The 26613-nt window shown below is 39.0% G+C and overlaps 1 protein-coding gene across 2 annotated transcripts in view; it reads right to left on the bottom strand.

Moving 5' to 3' along the window:
* Positions 1-26613, bottom strand: part of fbxl17 (F-box and leucine-rich repeat protein 17) — a 227138-nt gene that overhangs the window by 52161 nt on the left and 148364 nt on the right. Inside the window, exon 9 of one of the 2 annotated variants that reach the window (XR_014877342.1) lies at positions 18-19929. Coding sequence is in view for 1 of the 2 variants with exons in the window: in XM_085181180.1 (XP_085037306.1) it covers positions 19853-19929 (77 nt within the window). In the remaining variant the exon portion in view is untranslated. The remainder of the gene's footprint in view (positions 1-17; positions 19930-26613) is intronic. The other variant, XM_085181180.1, reaches the window with a different exon arrangement.

Raw genomic sequence — 26613 nt, 5'->3', positions numbered from 1 at the left:
CTGTGCTTCTGCATTACAATGAACCATCATGATGACTCTGTATGCCAAGTGAATTAGGAGTGATTTCTAAATGACATTCTCAGCCATTTATGTGAAAATATTAAGCAATATTGACAACAGAGTGCAGAAACACAGAACCTAATTGAAGGATAAACTACACTTAAATGAAACTATTATGTCAGGATGGTTAATAACTTTCAGGGGGTGCCAGACAAAGGTAAACTGATCTTAATAATGTTTAGTGTTATAGTGGAATTCATTCTAGATTACATACTGTAAACATAAGTCTTTAAAAGCTTCTTAAATCAAACCCCTTAACCCCAGCTATTACAAGTGTTTATTTTATGAATTTACAGAGCTGTGCTTTAAACCATTAAAACAGCAGGAAAGTGCTCATTAAAATTAGACTTTCAAAAGTCCCAGTACTGAATTATCAGTCATTTCAGTGTTTGTGCTTCTATTTTAGAGCACATGTGCAATCATTCAGATGACATGTACACTCACGCGCACACACACGCACACACAGAACTTGCCACGCTGTATCTAGTAAGAGCATATGGTGGATATTTAATATTTTTCGAAATGTCAGTTAAGCCTGTTTCGCAAGTGTCACCGCCAAACCCCTGCTGGGATTTTTAAAAAGAAAAGAAAAGAAAGCAAAATACCCCCTCTGAACTCACTTAGATACAAAACCACTTTCGACCTTACCATTCAGGGAAGAAAATTAAGGAAAAGAAGTCTGCAAGAGCAGGAGAAAATGCACAAACAAGTGGATTAATGTGAACCAGAAGTAGGAATCAAGAAGAGCATTTAAGGGATTTTCCTCATTGCTAGGCATTTCACTGCACATTCCTGTACAAACTCGCACACACCTATCTCTTTCCACAGCCATAACTTGAACGCTCCAGTCATTAAGCCTCCAGTGTCGCCCGCCACAAGAAACATTTCAATAAAGGCTGTTAATTAACATGCAAGGCGATTAGAATGTCATGTTTCAGAATGGGCAGCGATCTGTCTTCCTGTCACTTTACATACACGCACACAAACACACGAATTGGTGCACACGCCTCACAGCCAGTGACTTAATGGCTTTTTTCACCTGCACTTAGCAATGGACTATGGTCTGTGAATAATAAGTGAGAAGACAGAGGAAAACAGGAGAGGGGGAGATGGTGTAGGAGTGAAAATGAGATGTATTTCATGGTCTGACTGTCAATATAAATGCCATATTCTACTGTGCATTTTATATATTCACTCCTATTTACCTACTTCTTATTTATAGACGTGTACATCTTTCTCTTGCAAAAAGACAGCACTGGTATTTACGTATGTTGTTTACTTGGACTCATCTTATAATTTACTGAAAACCAGAAGAAAAATTGAGGGAGATGCTTCAAACTCCATTACAAGATTTTTGCTTTAAAAAGACACAAACAGACCCCAGTTTGATGCATTCTCTCAACAAACTGGCTTCACTCCACTCCAATAAAAGGGCATTTTCTTTGGCTCTGTGTAAGTTTGTATGTCTACACTTATTGTATTAGCTAGACGTCAAGGCCACAGAAATAGCTATGATTGTACTCGGAGAAGTGGGGAAAAATAGGTGTCGATAAAATGCATCTTATGCCACAATGGAAGCACGTTTGCTGCTTTCCAATAGGGTTACTTTGAGCACCTGCGGCAAAGCGGAGTCACACAGAGTGGAGAGACACTCTAAACAATCAGTGCCCTTGGGTCTCACAAACACAATCTTTACAGGCAAGGGAGGGGAAAACACACTTCCACAATTACAGCTAAGAAATGCAATTTAATTATAGTCAGTGCTTGAAACACCTTGCTAACGTCTGCTGTAGCGCATTCTTCACCGACTCTGTGTGCATTTCCATGTAGATCTCTGAAATGTTAGTTACAAACATATGACAGTGTTTCCAAACAAGAACTGAAAATTTCATCCCGCAAACTGTGCAGAGCGAGTGAAATGTCACAGCCTATAGCCAAACAATAAACAGGAAAACATAGAGCTAATGTTTACCTGAGCTGCCCAGGGTATGTCTATTGGTGGGAGGCAGAATTTCCAAGTGCAATTTTGGAGAGCTTATAGCTCAGTAAGCACGTGTATATGGGTGTGTGTTTATGTAACATTTCAATGAGGTATAATCCAAACTAATAAGAAGTAATAAAGGCAGTGTTGACCTTGTAATAGCTGGTTTCCTGCCAAACGTGGGGCTTGAAAAGCTGTCTTTGTGCGACTGAGGCTGCTGTTGAGGCTGATCACTACAAGGGTTAACTAAACCAACACCAAACAAGGCCTTTCTCTATCAGAGACTCTAGACTAAAATATAAATATATAAAATATATAAAATATATTCTGGCATGTGCATTTTATATGACTCCCTAGGTTTATTAATGTACAAGTCCTAGGGTACTTTTACACTTCTTTATTTTGCCAATCAACAACTCTTACTAAAATTTTAAACTAACAACCTCAGGAGATTGTGTATTTTTAAAAGCACGACAAAAAAGTTCTGAATATGAGGATGAGATTTGATTCCTGACTAACTCCTTAGGTGCTCTCGAAAATGTGGCTTTATCGAGTATTATCAGCTTTATCTATTTACTTAATTATTTTTACAAATAATCCTATCAGGGGGCAGGATTATCTCCAGGTGACCTGAGATGTCATAACAGAAAATCTTTGTGCCACAAAACCACCACCTGTACTCATTCATAAAAATTGCATTATTGGCTGAGTGGAAGGAATCAGTTTATTTAGGCCTCAGTCACACAACTTTGTTAGGAAACAACTGTTTACCTTTAAAGTAAAAGTTGTGCCTGTTGAAAAATGTTACATGGCACAGCGTTTACTGTGAAGGTGAATGGTCTTCTCACAGATTTGCTACCACATGATGAGTAGTTAAGTGTCGGTAAGACTCATTGGTGCCTTCCATGCAATAGTGAGTCAATCGCAAAGAGGTTTGTGGTGCAGCACTTTATACAATTTTTTTTGATAAATTTCACCTAGCGACTGCCAGGAACCACCTGGGAAATACACACTTTTTCTTAGAGACCTGTGGTTGCCAAGGGGTGTCTCTGATGAGACTGACCAACATGACTGGGGGTTTGGGGGCTGATTTCCCAGCCACTGTAAACATCCTCCAGCAAACACTCGCCAACCAGTCTGGGACAACACATTTTCCCCCAGTGACCACATGTTTCCATGGAGTTGCCATCCAGTCTCTAGGCACGTGTGACTGGGCTTTACCCATCAATGCTTAAGCATTGGAAATACACATAACGATCCATTTCAAGTACTGACTGACTTTAGCTTTGAGACATTTAATACATAATACTTTTAATAATGGAAACACAAGTGATCAACCTTTCACTGCAAAACCTCAAAGAATGGTCAAATGTTACAGGTCAACAAAAAAACTTTTATATGGATATTGTCAAATAAAGCTGTTTTGTTTTGAGGGGTTTTGTACTGGAGGCTGCAGGATAAAGCAGAAAAGGAAGGTCAAGCTACACAGTTTTTTCTCCGTTTTCTCTTTCTTGTTTTCATTTTTTGCTAAAGGTTTGATGCCTCTGTGGGACAACTCAACAGATGAATATTCTATCTGCAGAGATAGGCAGCCTTGAAGCAGTGAACCTTAACAGCAGAAATGTTCAAACACAATTCATTACTTGCTCTCCTGAGCTCACCTTTTCGCACTTCATCTGATTCCACTCTGGTGTCTTCGTGGGTTCAACACTACAGAGCCTCGCCATAGGCCTTAAACAGCCTTGAAAATAGCGAGGAAAAGAACAGCCTCTACATAGCCCCCTTTTTGCCATCCACACCGAGCTTTTGTTTAGGTTAGTGCTTGTGAATGAAGGTTTCAATAACATTTACTAACCTGTCTTATTTTCCAAAGGCTTAAAAACACACTTGAATATCATCTGCTGGTTTTAGTAAGTTTAAATGGAGACAGTAACAGTATATTAAGCCTTTCCAGGGATGGCTTTATGCATGTACAGGAAAGATTTTCTTATAACGTGTAATAATTTGAAGTGTGTTTTCATTTTTTAACATGAATGTGTCGTTGACAAGCACGGAGACGAGGACATCTGCTCTGTTCACAATCACTGATTCTTAACATGCTCACACCTGAAAGACAAACGTTCACAAACATCTACACAATATTCACATATAGTAGATACCTACAGGCATGTACGTCATTTTTGGAAAAAGGCGAAAAAAATTCACTGTTCATAATAATTGTGCCTAAAACAGAAGGCACGCGCGCTTTAATAGCATGTGCTCACTCCATAGCTGACAAACCACTCCACAGTCAGTTTTTCACTTGATGCACACTGCAGTGAACAATATGATATGCATATAAACCCATCCTCACACAACCAAAAATGACACCCAGATGAGCAATAGCGCAAACAGGCCCCCCAAGTGTCTCTTTCCTGTATCTGGGTGTCACGCATATAATTGAGGGCTTACAACGCGCTCCCCTTCTGTTAAGCCTTCCTATCTATCGGGCCACACACTGCTCTCACAAACTGCCCTCCACTGGTACACATCTGATTAGGCTTGCTCTGTAAATGAAGCTTTACAGGACAGACTGATAACAGAAGGAGAGTGGATAGGAGCAGGGCAGGGGGGAAAAGGAAGATTAGAATATGTAAAGAGGAAGTGAGGCATGGACAGACTTGAGTACCAAACAAGAACATCTAGGTAGAGACAAGAGTGTGAGGAATATAACGTTGTGTAGCAGGTGGAGAGGCAGGAAGGAGACCACGATGAAGTAGTTACTGTGTAAATGGGAGAATTCTTATTTCACTTGGAATCAAGGAAAAAATACTCCTTGTAATTGCTTTGGTTGCTAGCTGATTGCCATGCCCGCCTGTACCTCTGCATGCCAACTTGTCTGTATTCACTTGCCAACTACTCTCTGACCAGTTACCTTCAAAATCAAAGGTTTTTTGAAACATGTTTGTGCAGTGGTGCACTTTTATTTTGAATGCAAACAGTTTCCATCAAAGCTTTCACAGTTTTACTACTAAGAGAGTAGTTGGCAAGTGTTTACAGACAAGTTGGTGTCTTCCATGCAAACTATGGGTAACACCAGCAATCTGCTAGAGAACAAAGCAATCACAAGCCCTCTCTTTGTAAACAAGTTCATCTAAGACTGCCAGAAACCACTTGCAAGGGGTAGTTACTAGAGGACATTGACTGGTCTCTAAGCCTGTGTGACTGAGGTCTAAAACACGAATGCCTATTGGGTGCTGGACTATTATTTATTGCTCTAAAGTCACTGCAAGGGCCAGTATCAATGTGTGTCGTACAGCTGTCACACTGAGGAACATATATGCTACATCAAAAAGCAATATTAAATCCTAATTCGCATTTAAAATTTTCAATTAACTTTAAGTGAATTCACAAAGGTAATCATCTATTTTAGCTTGCCCTCAGGATTTTAATCACCTTTCCTCTGTTTTTGCATTCATTAAGCTGAAGTCATAAACCAGGGCTACTCAATTTGTAGCCTGAAGTCACTTTGAATAGTCAGCCTGATATGTTTTGAACAAATAATTAAAAACAATATTAATTTACCGTTTTAAAAAATGTGTGCCTGAGATGTTTTACACAAAAGTAATATGCTGGAAAAACCTTTAATATCCTGGCAAAGGTAATACTAAACAGGTTTAAACCATTGCAGGCTTAATTCAAGTACAATAAACAAAAAAATTCTTGACTGGTAACAAACTAAAACAAGCCCTGTGCTAACACCAGATGGAATTTTATGAAAACTTCCAAAATAAGAAAGAGGTTGTTAGAAGGCAAACACTGAGGAAGTGTGTGCTTTTAGCTTCAAGGTAAGGGAATAACTTTACTGCCAATCGAAGAATCCTATGCAATCCTAAACATTATACAAAACAGGCATATGCTGAATGAAGTACATATGCTGTATTGGAGTAAATCACGATTTGTGCCAAGACAGCAACTTCCCACTCCTTTTATGTATAAAGAGCAGCGAATTATACATGCCTTTTATTATATAAACACGTACAAATGCACACATTCTGTCTAATGTCAGGGGGCTTTGCTCTACTTTTATCAGTGCCATTGATCAAATGATGAGGGGGGAATAGCCAGCACCCGGTGTGACACTGTGGCTTTTTGCCAGAACTGCTGCTGAAACATATTTAAGAGTCATGAGCTGAGCCATTTAAACATGGCCAATGCATTATGTATTACGGCCATTCTCTGTCAGCTGAATGATGTACAATGCATTTGTCAAACAATGAAGTAACAGCATGAGAGGACATCACACGGACAGAGAAAAGGGGGCAAAAAAGGAATGAAAAACTTTAGGGGCCAATGAAAAAAAAAAGAAGAAAAAAAAGAAAAGAAAACAAAATGAAAGATGATTTTAGGAATCCAAATGAAATGTGACCTTTAAGTACAAATAGATTTTACATTTAGATACTTCAGTAACCTTCCTGTAAGCAGAAGAATCCTACAGAGATAAAGACGGGGATGTTCTCTTGGACGGCGGCCGCCGAGGTGGAGTAAACCATGGCGACTATGGGAGGTAAATGACAGGTCAAAGGTCTGAGCCAGCAGGAGGAAATGACATCGGCAGGAAATATGAATAAACAGTGGGGGATAATCATCCAATACAAGCACTGACCTTGCAAGGGATTAGCAGTGGCATTATCTCTCAAATATACAGATGTAGAAAAATGAGGGAGTGAGTGACCTTCTAAGAAGAAAGTTTGTAATATCGAGTGTAACTGAACTCCAACACAATCTTAACAGCAGCATGCTGCTATTGACTTGCAGCAGATTAAATTTAACTGGTGAACTGTCGCTAATCAGATGTTAGGAAACTGAAATTCAAATTGGCCAAGTTGTAAGTAATTTATTTACTTATTTTTTATTTTGACAGTTTTAGGAGTGACAACAGTTTTGGTGTGATCATTTGGGGTAATTGTAGTTTTTTCAGAGAAATTATTCTGAGGCTAGAAGAAAAAGGTGAGTGACATTCAAAGTGAATAAAAACATTTTTTTAAGCCTCAACGGTGAAGAACACATCTCAATTAAAGAGCTTGGCCTAGAGCAAAAACGGCATCCAGATTTTCTTTTAGTATTACATCTTGTGCTGCTTTTGCAGCGAAAGGACAACTGGGGTTATTTTTATATGATGAGGCTACAACATTAGTTAAACATGCAATATTACTGCATCTAAAAGGTCACGGCTCACTCACTTGGACAGCTGAATCATTTACAGCAGAGATGGGCAATTCATTTTCCCAAGGGGCCACGTGAGAAACTGGGAATGTTGTGCAGAGCCACACTAATAAGATGAACTCAATTCTGTTCAATATTCATTTTATCTCTTTATATTTTGCTACTGGTAAGATGAGATGTTAGATTAGGCAGTGAAATACAGTACTATGCAAAAGTCTTGAGTCACCCTTACTGTATATCTTTATACTGTACTTCACTAGGAAAATGGGAAATAGGTACAGTGAAGTATTGAGACATTGCAAACATATATGACAAAAGTCAATATTTAATATGACCATCTTTTACTCAACACAGCCTGAAGTCTCTTAGCTAAGCTTTCTTGTAATTTTTTTTCTTTAAATACTCTTCAGGTAAAGTTCTCCAGGCTTCCTGAATTACATCCAAAGCTCTTGTTTGGATATTGGCTCCCTATTTTATTCATTCTCTGTCAAGATGATCCCACACTGCTTCAATGACTTTGAGGTCTGTGCTCTGGGGAAGCCATTGTGTGCTTTTCTATCCAGATAAGCTTTCCAGACAATACCAGTCAGACACTTTCCAGATGGTATTGATCAAAATGTGATGGTACATTTCTACATTCATAATTCCATCAATATTGACGAGATCTTCAACACCACTGGCTGAAACCATGACAGTGTTCGGATTCATCATCATAAGAGCTGTTGCCTCTGATTTCAGTCCTGTTCTTGAGAAATCTAACATACCGTAGCCTTTTCTCAATGTTTTCTTGTGTTGAGAATGGCTTCTTGACTGTGATCATCTCTGATGACTCTTCATCGATGGGTCGATGTGTCTCTTGGGTCTCGTTTCAGGTCTTTGCTGGATTTTTTTCCCTATTTCTTAAGAAAATACAGAGTGTTTTAGGCCTGACAGTTTTTTTCCTATTTAATCGTTTTTAATATCTGCTGTTAACTTTGGCATTTTCCATTGATTCAACTATAGAAATAGGAACAGGTTGCTAATAACAAAAACGTTATTTAAATTTCTGTCATACAGACACAATTCTGGTTCATCCCTTGAATGCCGATGCTTCAACAACTCTAAAATCAGTGTTACTTGGTTCAACAACTGGGTGAGGGGGAAAAAAAAAAAAAAAAAAAAAACGGAAAAAAACCCCACATTTCTCTAAAAAAAAAAAAAAAAAAAGTAGGTAGATCAGCTAAGGCGACAATACAGGATCAAAAGCATTTCAGAGAAAAACAAAATACCTCTTTCATGAACAGTAAATTGTCATCTTCTTAAAGCGCTCTGCTAAACTAGAGCTAATTATACCACCCTCAACAGGGTACTTTACTATTAAAACCTCTCAAGTCAGAGCAACAACTTACATCAACGCCCACATAACTTAAAGGACAACTGCATTCCCAGCAGAGAGAGAGAGATGAGTAGGAGGAAGATGAGGAGACAGAGTGAATAAGAGCGCAAGACGGGGAGGAGGAAGAAAGTTGGCAAGAACAAAAAAATTAAACGTGATAACCACAGTAAAAAAACAGAAGCCTCCAAGTTATTATAGCAACACTGAGCATTTTACACCTGTCCACGGGTTGTATCAGTACTACTTGGAAGCAATGGCACAGTGGATGTGATGCCGCCTCTAGAGAAATACTTTCAGACTCAGAGACACACACAATGAAACTAATAAGAGAAATAAGAAAATGCAATGTTTCACTTCTATAAACAAATTCCTTGTAGCCAGCAATAACAGGGACATCTTCTACACTTACACAGCTTGGTGTTATTGTGTCCCATGGGCACAGTTAAAGTGTACTATTATTAGGAACTGCAGGCCTGAAAGGAAGAGGGAGAGATTGTCGGAGTGAGATAGAGAAAGAACAAATGGACCATTTATATCAAAGCTTCATAAACACACATGGGGCCTATTGTTACTAAGGCTACCTCTATTAAAAACGAAAACACTATTGTCATCCAACAGCTCATAGATACATGATTACATCCTGTGGCGCCACGCACACTCTCGCGCTCACTCATAAAGAGGAACACATACATCTGTGTACACAGAGAGGACAAACGCATTTGCATAAATCTGTACATAAACACATACGCCCAAGTCATTTCAGTGCTTCCCCTTCACAGATTTAAGCCTAAAATAGCAGAGGCTTAAGGATTTTTTTTCTCCACAAGTTACAGGAAAGCGTGTGTGCTGAAGTTGGCTGGTGTGTGTGTGAGACGGAGGATATTAGCAAAAGCTCAAAAGTGCATCTATAATATGTGTGTACTGTCTGTGTGATTGCGTTCGAGTCTGTGTGTGTAAATGCAAACGAGGCTTGCCCGGCTGTAATCCCCGAAGCAAGAGTACACGTGTGTTAGCGGGTGTGAGAGAGAAAGTGTGTGACCAGTAAGATGGTCGACGGCGTAAGCTTCAGCCTTCACAGCTTAAGCTCCCCTCGCTTTTCTACCCCATAAGGCAAACAGTGGATAGACCACAGGGCTTAGCAGGAGAAAGAGGAGAAGAGGACAATATATGGAAACTAATTCAATTTCAGCCTCTTTGCGCAGCTCTCCGATCTGCAAATACCACCACAGGCTGATGTAAGGAAATGGAAATCTCAACTTATATACTTCAGACTATGGAGTATCTGTAGATTGGAATCCTATATAAGCGCACTTCTGCACTTGAGGAGCAGTCGTGCAGCTAAATGCCTTCTCCATGTGAGGTTCAGATCCAGCCTCTCAAGCTGTTTCTGCTCCCTCGTTACCTGTCACCGTCTCAATTTTCCTGTATATTACCTAATGAACTTTCCAAACTCACAACTGGTGAGAAACTGGTTATTCTTCTTTTCTCTACAGAAAGGCTGCCTTGCATATTTAGGGGTGCTAGTTTTGTAGAAGTAGGAGTGTGCTCCCTTTCATAGCAACTTTATGTTTTTTCAATTGATTCGTTAAAAAAAAAGGCATTTTAAGTCATCACCTTTTCTTGGCAAAACACAAACTAACTAATTTACTGATGGATAAAACCAAACAGGTAGATTAATTAATAATGATTTTCACTAGCGGTTGATAAGAAAGAACAAATGTCAGCATCCTTCAGCAATCAGGTGGACTTGCCGTAAGTCCAGTTTAATGAACTCATAATCCTCGCTGTTTTTTCCCCAGTGTGCAGGTACTGTTGCAGAGATAACAAACCATGCTATGAGTTTGATCCTTACCATATAGCCCTTTTAGACATGGGATACGGTTTGTCTTATAAATATAGCATTCCAGGCAGGCACGTTAAAGTAATAAAACTATTTTATTCAGATAAACAAATAAAAACACACAAACAAAGATCAAAATACTAATACTGTATTTTACAGTTTGAGATGCTGGTCAGCTCATAAACAAGCTTTGTCAAGTCAGAGGCTCCACGACAGCAGGAAAAAACAAGGCTTCAACCTGTCGGGGAACTGTCTTGGGAACATGTGTGGTAGCAGACAAGTAAGGACCACAAGAGCCGTGGACAGAAGCAGATTGAGGAAGAGGCGAGGTGATTGTGACACAAGACAAGAATGAAGTCAGCCGACACTGAGCTACAATTGTCACTGGCTGACCCAAGGACTAGAGACATGTCAGTTGTTCTCTTATTGGACTGGTAAGGCACAGCATCGGTGGAAGCCGCTTTGCTCTGGTGTCTCTAGGGCACGATCCATTGAGCTGCTTTAAAATTCATACTGTTCTTGGTAAAATTACCTAAAAAAGTTCAGCCGTACCAGGGATTTCCTTGAGCTACATATAACTGTCTCCAGAATGACAATTTCTTTCAGCCTGTGCTTCAAGTCTATTGTGTAATAAGCGCCTTGAGGCGACATTTGTTGTGATTTGGCGCTATATAAATAAAATTGAATTGAATTGAATTGAATAATCAAGCCCTGAGGTCAAAAAATTAAAATTGAGTTCACCTCTTTGAGTTCCCTTAGATATGCACCCTGACTGGTGATGTCTGCCGGGCCCAGCCTGTTAAGGTTATACTGACCAGAAGACAGAAGGCACCTTAAGAATCCAAGAACAACGAGGTAACAACATTTCAAAGACTAGATAATTACCCAAAAACTAAACACAAACATGAGTCAAACATGCAGAGCTGATTTTTACATGTTAAATGTTAAAGAAACGCATTAGACAGTAACCATTGTTACCATCTACTCCAGTGATTTTCTAACACCGAGCAGTTTGTTTCTCTCAAGTATATAAATGTAAATGCAAATAATTGTATGTGCCTCAATTATAATTACACCACAGTCATTTCTCAAACAACTTATAAGCAAATCTATGAAAACATTTATACTGTTTAATGAATTTCTTTCAGCGTACGGATTTTTGCTGTTCTCTAAAGTGGACTTGAATAAACCTAACAAGCTAAAAAATGACTCTGCCAGTGTTTGTGTAACACCAAGGCATTAAACAACAAAAGTCTCAGGTTAAAAAAAATACAGATGTATACTAGCGATCGGGGATATCAAGATTTCTACTCATGCTAAGCTGCACGCCCAGAAACCGTGAAATTTTTCATACTTGACACACACACACACGCACAGTGGCGATAAAAACAGACAAAGATTGTCTATTGACTCGCTCCCCTTACCAGCCCACATAAATCTGCTGTACTGCTCTGCGCATTTTAATCAGCTGCTCTTAGGGTTACGTTATTTACCTACCGAATGCCAGATAGAGGAGCAAACAAGCTATTACACTATCTAAGTTTACATTACATTATGTTTCACAACAATTAGGCGTATACGGTGCTGAACAGCTAAAAAAAGAAACATGGAAAACTAATTCTCGGAGCGAAACAGACGTGACAAAGAAAGAAGGAAGAAAAAAATAAGTGATTAAAGAATAGTCAGCATAACAGTGTTTGATATCTTTACTGTATCCTTCTGAAGTAAGGTCAAGCCACATTTAAATACAACTGACGATCTCTTTTAAGCCCTCATGATTTTTCTTTAATGCACTGATCCCAGTGTTGTTCTGCAGGTTATGACAAGTTAATCAAAACCACAAATTGTGCAGAAAAATAACATGTTAAACCTGGATTAAGCTTAAAAAGCACGAGAACTCTTGCGTAACCGTATACCCTTACAGCCTCATCATACGATACAGGGGAAGATAACAATCAGATGTATTTTCATCGTCAGTAAGATCGTTTCTGTGCTTTCATGCAAAGTAACCTCACCTTGTAAAAAGCACTACAATACTCTAGGGAGTGAGTGGGTATCAACATTTGCCCAAAGGCAATGAAAACCTGTTAAAAGTACACAAACGCACACACAAAAGCATGTAAACAAGCACAGAGTTGCAAAGATATACACACGCAGCAGTAACGAAGCACACACAGCAATACTTCACTCCTCCGCTCAAGGGGAGGAGCACGCAAGCCCCATCTATCACCATTCAGCGCGTTTAGAGTAAAGCACCTCAGATGAAAGCGAAAACTGAAAGATGAATGGAAATAGCAATAAGAGGGGAAAAGAGGAGGAAGGGGTTTGGTCTTGGAACAGGATTGAAGGCAACCCAAAAAAAAAAAAAAAAAAACAGAAAAGGGGAGAAAAATGTGGATGCATGTTGACTATGTGAGAGCCACGAAGGGGGTGATCAAATAAGAGAATAAGACGCTAAAAACTGAATGACAACAATAATCTCACAAGCTGACAGATGGGTAAATACAGATGGACATAACAATGGAATTCACAACTGAGTAGCTCAATCCCTCACAACACAATCACAAAAGTCTGGATGATGGGCTGTCACTGTCAAGATTTTTTATTAGGGACAGAAGACACTTCCACATGAAGTATTTCCAAAACATTTATAACGATATCCTTGATTTCTAAGCGGCCACTGCTTTAGAGAAGACGTCAGAAGGCTACTCTACATGCACGATTTGCCTCAAATTGACCTGAGCTGAAAGTAAACTGATTTAAACGCTGGGTATTTAATCACGTAATCACATAAAGCTTCACTTTAGCTTCCACTTTCTATCAGCAGTGCAAGAAAAAAAGTTTGTTCTATAATCACTATTTGGCTGAGAAATATTTAGATTATTCAATATATGAATCACCAAACGCTGTACTGTGTACACAAAAATGAAGAGGATTTGACTTCCATCTCTCTGAAAGTCTGAAATCATTCCTCCCCCTTCCCAATGTTGTACTAGCTCTGCTGGAAGTCCTCTAAAAGCAGACCAAAGCTTCTCCTTTTCTTTCCTCTGACTTGTACAGTCTCCCACAGGTGTCTCGCTCAATCTCGTATTCATACAGATGTACACAGGAGGCCACGACTGACAAAGTAAAGGATCATGGAGAGGTGCGCGGGTGAAGCAGGAGAATTACCATATGTAAGGAAAGGAGGTGCCAAGGTCTCTGTTTCTGTCTTTGGATAATGCAGGTAGGCTACAAGGGACAAGATAAACACAGACAGATGTACATGCACTAACAGCGTAGACACCATTGAATGCATGCGAATGCAACACACACAGCGTAAGAACAAAAGGAGCACAAAGGCGATGAGCACAGGAGAGAGAGCAGACGAGGCGGTATCGCTGTCGATCCAGGTGTGTTGAAGATACAGTATGGGCCACTGCCAGTGTATGGGTCAGTCAGATGAGGGAGAAAGTGGTGGTGTAGAGATCTGATTAGCACTGGGAGAGTGGCTAAGGGGGTTTTCTCATCAGGATCAGCTTTCAAACCCATGACATAGTGGTACTTTTAATTCAGCAAGGGAAATGGATAAACCAAGACTTTGCCATTTGTGGAAATAAAGAACTGAGATGGACTTTGGGTTTTTTTGTTTAAAAGGTGTTGTAATGTATAGTTAGGTCCATAAGTATTAAGACGATGACAACTTAAAAAAATCTCCATCTGTACACGAAATATGTGACTGAAGCGCAAAATTCAAGATGTTTACAAAAGTATTACATTTACTGTTTAGGAATTACAGCAAATTTTAATATATAGTCCACATTTTCAGAGGCTCTAAAATAATTGGATAAACTAAGGGAATTTCAAGTGTAAGGATTGTTTTTCAATGACTGTCTTAATTTACAACAAATAGGCATCACCAAATGTTGGGTTTCCTCCCTGGAGATGCCAGGCCTTTACAGAAGCTGCCTTCAGTTTGTGGGTCTTTTTGGCTTCAGTTTTGTCTTCAGGAACTGAAAAGCATGCTCCACTGGGCTGAGATTAGGTGACTGACTTGGCCATTGAATATCCCGTTTCTTTGCCATGAGAAACTCCTGGGTTGCTTTTGCAGTATGATGCGGGTCATTACCAATTTTCACTATAAAATGTTATCTGATCGGTTGTGCAAAATTTGGCTGGATCCAAGAACTTCAGAATTCATTCAAGTCTAATCTTGCCTTCATGTTCCAGAGCTTAACCAGGTGTTTGCACCTTGCTGTAAACATTCTCTATTTACATTTATGACGACATCTCTTTCTCCTCCAGAGTTTTCTTGATTTTGCCAGATGTTGGGTTTTTAAAAAAAAAAAAAAACCAAGGAAAGAATTCTGTGATCACTGACCGTCTTTCAGACTCGTTGGTGTTGCAGAGCTGGCGAGTCCTTTCCTTCTTTTTACATTCCCGTTGTAACTACCTCTCCAATAATAATTTTGACCTCTCAGTCTAAATGGTCACTTGCTTCAAAGTCTCCTTGGACCTCGCATTGAGAGTTCCAGTGTAAGATACCAAATGCAAATTCGAAAGCTGGAATTAAATCTAGGTCTTTTCTCAGTTAATTGTCCACTTGTGTCTGCCCTCTGAAAATGCAGCATTATGTATAAATATGAATGTGATACTTTTGAAAACCAATTAAAGATTAATTAAAGCTGAAAACCTCCACTTAAATCACATTGATTATTTAATCTAAAATACAAATCACTGTTACGCGGAGGCAAAATTACAGAAATTGTGTCCATTAGGGCTGTGCGATATGACCAAAATCTCATATCCCGATATAAGACATCTATCGTCCCGATAACGATATAAATCACAAAAATGTAACATTTTCTGTAAATTCTGTGAATCTCGGGCAGCTCGTCTTGCGTGAAGTGTTTCCAGCTGCGTGGCGAAACAATAGATGTTTTATATCGTCATCCGATATACATCGTTATATCAGCCTTAGTGTTCATTTGCAAAATACTTGGACCTAACTGTGTGCGAATAGTTCTAAAATAAGGTGGCATGTGTTGTCTGTGAGCGACCTGCATTGCTCTATAGTGAGTCACCACATTGTATCTTTCCAGTTGCTAGAAGAAAATGCTTTTTAATATAATCTCTTTTATTAATACTTCCTTTACATTATCTCTAGTGGCTTTAATTGACCCTTCTTTTCTACAAAATCTATAACATGGGAAATTTGTTTCTAGACCCTATCTCCCTTTCAGACTAACTACTTAACCGGATATTTAAACATAATTTTTAAATGTCCCAAAAGTGCCTTTGCAGTCCCAAAAGTCATCAGTGATAAGAGGGCACTTTATAGATAAAGCCTTCTTAATCAGAGGGTCAAGACTCTGAATTGCTTAGAAGGAGCACAGCCTTGAGTCTTGGTTACACTAAATGTATCCCATGTGTCTTTATGATTACTCGACTCCAAGAACAAGAGAATACTGCAAATGAGTACCAAGGATCAAGGTAACTAACATACGCAAATGAATTTTAAATAATTAATTTAACATCAACTTCTTGATTCACCCATACTATTAAAGGTAAATAAGTTTTACCCAAGATCAACACACATAAAAGCACAACAAGCATCTTGGGGGTTAGCGACAGGGTCTCTGGTTTTTCAGACACTGGCTAAACCCTTTCACTTCCATTGATGAACATCAAGGAGTAACACATTTTCTCTTTTCTATTGGCAGCAAGAACTCTCAATGGCCTTTACACAGTGAACTGTAAATCCCAGAACTGTAAAAAGCCTTGCAAGCTTTATAACAACATTTCTAAAACAAACCATGCCTACATGTTTGAAATATGTTTGAAATATGTTTTTCATTTGGTCTTTACTTGCTCCCAAGATTATTTTAACACTGGCAGCTGAAAGAATCAGGCTAATATTGAAATAACAATAAGAATAGGAATAAGAATCTAAACACATTAATTTAATGAAAGTTATCTTGTAAACTTTTTTCTTTGCCAGCTTTCCTTTTTTCCTTTGGCTGCAACAATTGTGTAGCTTTTAGCCTGGATCATATTGTTAAATTCTTCATATTGGTTTAGGATTATAGCTTTCTGTTTGGCGTTAATCCCTTTAAAAGTAACATGAGAACAGCAAAAATGTCTGAAAAGATTGAGAAGACCATGTGTATAAAGACTAAGTATCCCACAGAGAAAACCACTTGTAATGCAAGACACAGGAAATCTGAAAAGAACGCTTTAGGATGTTTAATAAAATCTTTCAGTGCCCATTATTTATCATCAATCATAAGTTGTAGGTGTTAGTTGCTGAAAATCACAAACCATATGAAATATGTTAATCAGACAATCCAGGTGTTTAACAAGCCTCTATACTGCTTTGATTGCAACCAAAATGTTATTTAGGCTAATTAGTACGATGTTCTTTGATGAATGCCACACAAGATTTGGAAGTTATTTTTTCTTCCCTTTCCATGGCACTAACTGGGCTTTCAGTAAGATCATTACCCCAAAATGCTCTATCCTCACTTTTTCCATTTACTTCCTCTTCCTCACAAAATAATCTCTGAAACCATCTCACTGGGAGTAAAATTACATATTTCCAGCTTTTCATTTCTGTCATCTAAACCTGTCTTTTTATCTCCTTTTATATCTGTTTTCAAAGCTCCTATAAAATCACACAGGAAGCAAAAGCTGGGAGGAAAAAACAGAACACTCAAACGTAAGAGGCTTGTGGACATCTCAAATGCACTCACAGAAGCCATTAATAAAAATAATTAGCGCGGAGATGGGCGGAAAAAAAACAGGGGCCGGCTTGGCAGATGTAAAATCTCATTTCTGTGATTTAATTTTTCAGAGACTGAAGCAGGAAATCCACCAATCATTGTGTTAGAGTACAGAGCTCTAAGAACAGGCATCTCTATCCTGGAAAGAGATAAATGTACACACAAACATAAAAACACACAGACCCTATCAGCAGCCAAAGAGGGCCAGAGGGATCATTAGTGAAGGAAGAAAATCAGATATCGCTAATTCATCTTGGTCAAAAGGATTAGAGACACAAGCAGAGAGAAGGGGATATATACCGGGCGCCTGTGAACATTCCTAGTTTAATGTACTATTGTGATCTTGGAGTCATTAATCAGACACCAGTAGACACACGCCCACATAATGTTTCACTCACTTGCAAATGCAGTTCAGGTTCTAGTTCAGAAAGGTCAAGGTGACTGTTGTTAGTGTAATTCACAGAAATCGTTAGCAAATGGTAGCTCATGTTAGAGATTAACCATTCGAGTCTACAATCTACAACACAAATAATCATGATTATGTTATGGAAGGTTAATGCTTAGTGACGGCAACATTAAGTATTTTCTATATCATTTGTCCCTACTTTGCAGAGAACAGAGAAAACTGTAGTGGTGTGGTGCGGGGCAGTGTGCAGCCTTCCAAATGTAATCGAAGCAGTTCGGTCAGGACAAAAGCCAAGAGTCGGAGTAATAAATTGTTGACTGTGGTGTTTCTCCAAGTGCAAAATCAAACAAGAAAAGCCTAAAATCCAATTTATAACAAAATTAAATGGCTTGCCAATGGATCCAAGCATCCTGGATCCATTAAGACAAGTGGATCGCACATTCCAAGATGTTGTCCTGTGCGTGTTCGGGCTACTCGTTCTTCTGCACACAATAAGCCTGAAATAATTTATTGTTGTTGACGTTCCAAATTTTATGGAAGAAAACCAATCAAACAAGGAGTCAGCCTAGGGTGCCACACTTGTCACTGTTTTACATGTTCTCCATTTATAATGAAACAGGTGTTTTGGGGCCACATGATCCAACAATAGTGTTGTTATGTATGAAAATCCCCTCAAAGCCCGATGAGTTTCTCTCGACTGTGTTGATAAACTTCAAGCGCTATAGTTCCAGTTTGACACTCAGGTATATTAAAGTTTCATTTTATAGACATTTTAACAACAATTACCAGCTAAAAACAATTCACAGACGTTGCATTTACATCAAGAAAATCAAATGCCAAAGTTTGATAGACTATAGAAAAATCACCATGGTACCAAGCAACAGCTTAGTTTTTAAGTTTTTTTCTTAGAGTCAAACTACAGTGAGTTGCAAAACAAAAGAAAACTGAAGAAACAACACTTTAAAGTCAACAGGTGAAATGCCTAACTATCAAAAAAAAAAAAAGAACAGACGGCTTGTTATCTTAAGTTTAACACATTTAAGTATCAAAAATAAGAGAACCCCATGTGACAAACAAGCAGAACATCCATTAGTTTATTATCTCATTAGTCCCTTTATGAAATTCTGAACAGGAAATTTGAATAGATGAATTATTCAAACAATAACAAATTAACATAATATAAAAGAAAAAGAAAACAGACAAACCATTGCGGTTGGGAATTATTACAGCTTAAAGTCAAATTAAACTTTCTTTGACGATCAAACTCAGGCTATCATGCATCACACCAAATATTTGTTTGGGGGGGGGGGGCTGGCTTTTGTTACGATACAGATTGTGGGTATTTTGAGCTGCAAAGATAACAGGAAATAGCATAAGTGGTAAAAACCCTTCAGACTCGAGTAACAGTAGATTGGAGAAAGCAGGCACCCAAAGAAAATAGTCGGCTGCGCTGCTGGGAGTGTCATTTGTGCAATTTGAAGAGTGCACACATGCACAAACACAACTAAACAGTGCCACACAAAGAACCAGGATTGCACTCCTGATGCTTCAGTACCGATGAACTCCAACTGTGTATTGTACTGTAGCTGATGAAAGACTCAAATATTCCGCAAAACATATGGCAGAATGGAATCAAGCAGAGAGGCAAGGTAGTGTAAACAAAATAAAAAGAGGAGATGATGCTACAGCGATATAAAAGATATATATAACACCTGAGTGTATGCTGAGGATGAAAACACCATGTATGTCCCCCATCAGACAATACAAACAACTCTAATCCACCAACACAAGTAAATGTATAAAAATCCCGAGTAGCCTTTTCATACCTCATATAATGTGCTCTGAAAGACTATTTCTCCAGAAAGCACAATATTTAACCTCTCATATAAGAATTCACAAAAGTCAGCCATCAAGTAACCACCGCATGGTTTGACATTGAGTGGCTTGCCGAGTAATGCTTCTCGGTTTATTTAAAAAGTTTACTTAAAGGTAAATCTCTGGTAAAACTCTAGTGTGGGTAAATGTGCAGAAGAGCTCCAGCTAACACTGCTTTCTTCTGCTTGAAACTTTTCAATAATATTTTCACTGTTTACAAGTCTCATAAGAGGAAAGCTGTAAAATCAAATGAGTCCTGAATCGCAGTGGTGAATGTGGGCAATAATGGAAATGATGATAATGTTGGCGGTTGACTGCAACAAAGGGACAGTGATTGAAAGTATCCTACCGTGGTCTGTAATTTTACAAGACACGAGATAGAGCTCCTTCAAACTTCTCCCCTCCTTGGCAATGATTTCCACACACCTACAAAAAGACACAGAAAAACAATAAATGTTTAAAACATCACCAGAAGCATCTGCGTCGTGTATATTGTGTTTCAATATTCCTTGATGGCAACACTGCAACGCAATGCGCACGCACACAGGCACGTCGGATTATTCCACAGTAAAGGTTAAACAGCACTGCTGCAGGGTCATCTTTTAACACACATATTAATAATTAAATACCTGATCTGATTAAAGAAGTATGCATCAACACAGCCAGAGTGTATGTGTGAATACGTGCATGTGCGTGCCTCTCATACAGACATTAGTTGTAGGCCTGTTCACTTCAAAGAGGCATATCTGCATTCAGTCCACTGTCTGATCCCGAAGGACCAACACAGTGTGTGAGAGTGTGTGTGTGTGTGATAGATAGACAGCATACACTAGAGAGTGCCATGGGGAAGATCAGAGTATCTGTATCAAATGATTCTCTTTAAATGCCTCTAATGAGAGTAGTGCGTGCAACAAGTAGATTTTGATCAACGCATTTGACCCATTAACCTTCAGGAGAAAATGTTTTGATCTTTACGCTGGTGTTCTTTCATGAAAATTTATGAGACAAAACAGCCTAGAAGCACATACACATGCATACTGTACAGCTGTCGTGTGTGAAAACAGAGGTGGGAGAGAAATCGTGATGTTCAGCTGACTGTTGCAGGTGAGTTTCAAATCTCAAATACAAAAGTACTATTGAGGGACTTTTTTTCCCCTTTTGCAGTGCGCTCTGTAAGAATCTGCTTTACACAAATCTGAACTGGCGACTGGAGGTTACTACAAAATGCACTCCATGTATTAACTCACTATTTGGATGGCTTATCTCAACGAACGTCCAGGAGCATGAGTGAGAGTTTGAGATTTCTTTCCTTTTGTGCTGTTTATGGCACCTCTTTAATATCTAGCGAAAAGGACTTAAAATACAATAACGGCTTGCTTAAGATAGATTTCTTTTGTTTATTTCTTCAAGAAGAATTTAAGGTTGCCCAGTTCATGGATTTCATTTGATGTGTGATATATATAACACCAAACTAATCAAGGAGTAAACAGGTGCTAGAGAGAGAAGTTAAACTGTGTGTTATATTTTTGAAATTCTTATTTCTGAGTGGAGCCAAAGCTGTTAAAATGTGTACTGACCCATCTGCTTTAGTTCACTGGACTGCATCTTTATATTTTGCCTTTTCTATTAAATTTTTGTTGCAGCGGTCCTGTGAGTCTCTCCATGTTATCAGGTTGTCTTTCACCCACTTTTTCACTGTCACTTCGCATCTCTGCCTGTTTATTTTCCTCTTTTCCTGCCTCTTACTTCATCCCACCTTTCTTGCTTTGTATAGCTACTCTTATGTATCTCTGTCTGTGGCCTACTGTGTGATGGGGATAAAAGAAAACACAGACAAGACCTGTTGAAATTGGCAATTCCTGACTCAAGATTGTGCTGTGGCCAGCCTTAGATTAGAATCAGTTACCGCAGGGTCACAATATCATGCTGTTTGTCGGGGGGCTACAGTATTAGACCTGCTAATAAATTAATGTACTGGGAAGAGCTGGTGAGGAAACGGATAAAAAAGAAAGCAGCAATTGAGGGACTGCGACAAAGGCCGAGGCGAAGTGCATCCTCTGGGAGCTTGTTACACTGTGCCCAGGTCCCCAGGGTTAGAGCAAAAGCAATTAGATCAGACATCAATGAACGCGGGAGGGAGCAGGGAGAGTAACTACAGCAGGAGACAGTAAGTAGAAATTTCTGTACAGTAGTCGAAGGGCTACATCATGGGAGACTGACAGATCTAAGCAAGTGGGGGAGAAAGAGAAGAAAGACTAAGAGGCCATTAACGAGGCCTGAGTGAGGTGAAATGACAGGAGGTGGGATCGAAAAGAAGACCAAGCAAAACGAAGCAGAGGTGCACGAAGTGATAACCAAGACATGGTTCATGCAACCTGGATGGGCTTCAAGACGCATAAACACCACACAAACACCACAAAGGTCAGCTAGCATTAGCAATCTGATCCTTTTGAACAGCGTACAGACCCCCATAGCTAAAACCCCTCAATGGATATAGTGTTCATGTTTCGACAGAGCACAGGAGCCAATCAGCATGAGTCAGTTGCAGTGAGGTTTATAACAGTTTTAAGGGAGTGGCAGGCCTATACATTATTATAGTAAAGATGCAGGTGTTTTTTTTTTTTTTTTTTTTAAGATTGCTTTCTTTTAAAGGCCCCAGGGGGTCAAGCCTAAGTTCTCTGAACTGCAGAGTGTGACAGGACACTGCTGGTGGCTTCAAAGCCTTTCTCCAGCATTGCCCATCTTACTTTTAGTTGTTTATGCAGAAACATGAAAGTGAGAAAGCTGAGGTGTTGGCACAGAAAAGACCACTTTGTTGGTACGGAGGACTGAAAATGGATTACTCATATCAAGTGTTACGGGAATGAAGCTCTCAGAACTGGGATGACATGATAAATATTTGTATTTAGCTGTGTTCTTATTCGCTTCAAGATAGAGTAAAAGTTTTTAGGGAAAGCTGGTTCTATCTGAATTTCCTTAAGAGTTTGTAAGTGCACTTGTTCTTACTTACTATAACCATAGACTTAATGAGCATGGCATTTGAGAGACTGATCATGTCGGCACTCTAAACGAATTCATAGTGTGATGAAATGCATGCAAATTAGAAGGAAATTCACAAGGAAATCTTCTTTTTACACATTGTTTAGCAGCAAAGTCACCAAGGTTGGCTTTTATCAGATTTGACAGGTGATTCTCAGACCATTGGTTTTATTCTTTTTCATTTATATAAGAGCTTAATCTAGGGAGAGAAAAAAACACTGCCTGATAATGCTGGAAGGAAGGATGCTATATGATAAGGCCTTCTTGCATAATGATTTTGGTAAAACATATGAATGCAAACATGAAGCGGAGCAAGACAAGATCATTGCAATGTTGTTGAGAAACTACTGGTAAATGGGGAGGAAGATGGGGTGAAGAAGAGGAAAAGGAAAATGACAATGATTAAAGATGTTTTAGAAAGAAAAACATTAGAAAGCCAGAAAGGTGGTGGATATGATGAGGAAAGCAGACAATAGATGTAGAGGTTAGTTGTTGACAGAATGACACAGCTGATGTCAGATGAAGGATTAAGAAAAGCAGTTTGAAACAGAGGTGGACTGATGAAGTGACAGAAAAGTCTGGTGATGCGGTGGTGATAAAACAGTGTAAGAGGCAAGAAGAGAAATATCACTGAAGAAGAAAATCAAGGAGTAGAAATGATAAGCTAGAAGATAACGAAACTATGTCAGAATAATGGAGAGGAAAGAATCAGGAAACTGAAAAACAAAAAAAAATGTTTTACTTTGTACTAAATTACTGAGGCAATGATAAGTGAAGAAGAAGCAGACAGACAATGATTCACCACTTATTCAACAAGAGCTGCAGAAGGCTTAAGCCTAACCCATCTGATGCTGCGTGAGAGGCAGGTTAGATTCTGGACACGATGCTAGTCCATCACAAACAGCTCATGCCCTCATGCACACCTACGGCCAATCAAATGAAAGCATGTGTTTGGATTCTAGGAGGAAATGCAGGCCGGACTCAAGAGAACTTGCAAACTCCATACAGAAAGACTTGAGTAAATTGTAAATGGAATGGTACTTTTATAGTACTTTTCTACTCTATTTGAGCACTACTTTTTTGCTACGAGTCTCATTCACACATTCGATGATGCGCCTTTTTTTCTTCGCCTAAGCATTTTTATACACTTACAGTCACACTCCAAGGGCCATAGTGCTAACCGCTGTACTTGTACCATGAAATGATGAAGATTTAAAAAATGAAAAAATAAATAAATAAAAGAAAGGAAAGCACCAGAAGAAAAGGAGGATGAGGAGGATGACGTTCAAGCATCTTGTATATCGTACAGTTATGCAGCTAGCTAATACACAGCTCCAGGCTATCTGTCCCAATAAAATGACAATAAAATGGTTTCTATGACAACTAAGCACCACATGTGTACACGAGTAGTGAGGGGATAAAGGACCAAAGGAAGTGAGTCTCATCAGGGGTCATCTTGTAGTTTACTGTCTCTGTAATGGCAGCACAAACAGCTAAAGGTAAACAATTAAAGTGTCCCTCCTTTCTTCATCTTGTTTTTACAGTTAAACCTCAACAGGATCTAACTGTGGTTCAGTGCTTGGCGTACCGGGGAGTTTATCATTCGTAAAAGCAAAGTCAGATGCAAAATTTCTATCTAAACTGAATTACTAAATCCATACCACTGGACCTGAAGGAGCAGTGGTATGGATTACTCTAACTCTAAAACATTTTATATATAACTGTGTTTCCAAAACAGCTAATGCCGCCTGCCAAAGAATGCAGCCTTTCTTCAACTCTAAAATCATAGTTTAAATTTTTTTTAAAAGTTGTTTTTAATGAATACAGCACATCTGTTACCTGAAAGAAAGAAAGATGTTATTATCCCATTACTGAGCCAATATGTAGAACTCTCAATACTCTCAACGGTAAATAAACAATTTAATTATTTCTCTGAAAACGTAAAGCTCTAGATGGAGCTCTATTTGTTTTATACCATCTGGTAAAATATATATTTTGCTCATACTTATTCACGCTTCCTTTGGTATTTTTTTCAGAGAGAAAAAAAGTTTAACTTACTTATCTTCTGATTAACAAAATGTTATTTCTAGGATCCTCAGATGTAAATAAGACCCAAAAGTTTGACAGGCTATGGAGTACAGATTACGACGAAAATACTATATACACATATATACACACACACACACACACACACACACATATATATATATACATATACATATACATATATATATACGTGTGTGTGTATGTATATATCTATCTATATATATATATATATATATATATATATATATATTAGGGGTGCAACGATACACAAAATTCACGGTTCGGTTCAGTTCGATACTTTGGTGTCACGGTTCGATATTTTTTCGATACAAAAAAAAAAGTTCATGCCTTTTTAATTTGTCATTTATTAAATTTTCACGGCACATTCTGCACCATATCTCTGTGCGTTCATCATTTGTTTGAAGCCAGCTCACCTCCTGCAACCACTTTTCTGAGAATATGCGCTTCTTTTGTGGTTTGGACTCCTTCTGACATTTCTTTGGAGGTGGAGGAACACCAAAGTAACTGCTTAAAGGAGCTTCTTCGACATCTTTAAGAGTTCTAAACAAATGTCTGTCCTCCTCCAGAAAATCTTATGTATGCAAACAGGCGTTGCAACTTCTTATCTTGTGCGCATTTATTATTTTGACAGCGAATACGCACCTGCGGACCACTTATGTGCAGCCCTGGTTATTTAGCTCGTCATATTGCAGCCACGGAAATTCTTTTGTCCATGAAACCATAAAGCTGCACTTTCTTTTTGCCTTATAGTCTGATTTGTCATAACGTTTCCGTTTTGTGGTAAGCTTTTCTTTGGCTGTCACTTCTTCACCCTGACGTGTCTTATTTGGCTCAGCAGAACTAAAATATATATCCTGCTGCTTTTACACACGCACTCACAGTGGCTCACCGCTGCCAATGACATAATTACCCAGCTACATTTCCGAAAGAATACAAAAGCATTGACATATATTTTTCCTTCCTACGATAGGCCTACGGGCAGGGCAGGGCAGGGCAGGGCAGCCCGACTGGAAAAATCGCTAGCCCCTGGACGTCGGGCTAGCGATTTTGCGAGCCCTGTATCTGATTGAGGAATCACTCATCTTTGGAAAAGAGAGTTTATTACAGAGAAATGGCTCTTTCCAAAATAAAAGCTATACTATACGCTTCTTCTGGGCTATATTCTCAGCAGCATATTAAACATATCAGGTCCCCATAAGGAGAGTCATGTGCTAACCGCTGACTCGGGTAAAGTTTGTAGCATGCCTGCTTGTTGTTTTTCTCTGCTTCGACTTGTCTTTGCACTAGGATGATGTCGGCGTAAATGTGCAGTCATATTCATTGTGTTCCGAATAGTGCTGTCAGCGTTAATCTGAAATGAGGTTAACGCCACAACACGGCAAATCTCCGTTAACGAGCTACCGCGGATTGCCCCGTGCATGGGGCTGGACAGCCAACACGTTAACGAGCTAACTGCGCTAACACACTAGTTCCCACCCATGTAATTGAGCATTTCGTGGCACATCCAACATACTGTTTTACTTTAGTCCATGACACTCTTACCTTCAGGGTCATACAGCACACGAAAACCAAAATAGTTCCAAACGCCACATCTGAATGAGGGTGGGGGAGGTTCAATTTGCCATGTTGCAAGGAGAGCTTAACTTCTGTCTCGCTAGCTTGCCCTGCGCTCAGTGAATCTGTGTTCGACTACTCCGCCTAGGCTGCACTGTCGAGCGCAGATCCACTGAGCGCTCAACACAGACAGCACCGTCAGAAGGAAAGTTGATAAAATAAATTAAAAATGCTGTATTGTTCGATACATATGCGTACCGAACCGAAAGCACTGTATCGAACGGTTCAATATCGATACGAGTATCGTTGCACCCCTAATATATATATATATATATATATATATATATATATATATATGTGTGTGTGTGTGTGTGTGTGTGTGTGTGTGTGTGTGTGTGTGTATATCTATATATGTGTGTGTGTGTGTGTGTGTGTGTGTGTGTGTGTGTG

The sequence above is a fragment of the Neolamprologus multifasciatus genome, chromosome 12 (assembly GCF_963576455.1).
Source record: "Neolamprologus multifasciatus chromosome 12, fNeoMul1.2, whole genome shotgun sequence".
Lineage (NCBI taxonomy): Eukaryota > Metazoa > Chordata > Actinopteri > Cichliformes > Cichlidae > Neolamprologus > Neolamprologus multifasciatus.
Note: the sequence above shows the minus strand (reverse complement) of the source record. Positions and strands in the feature narration are given on the sequence as shown.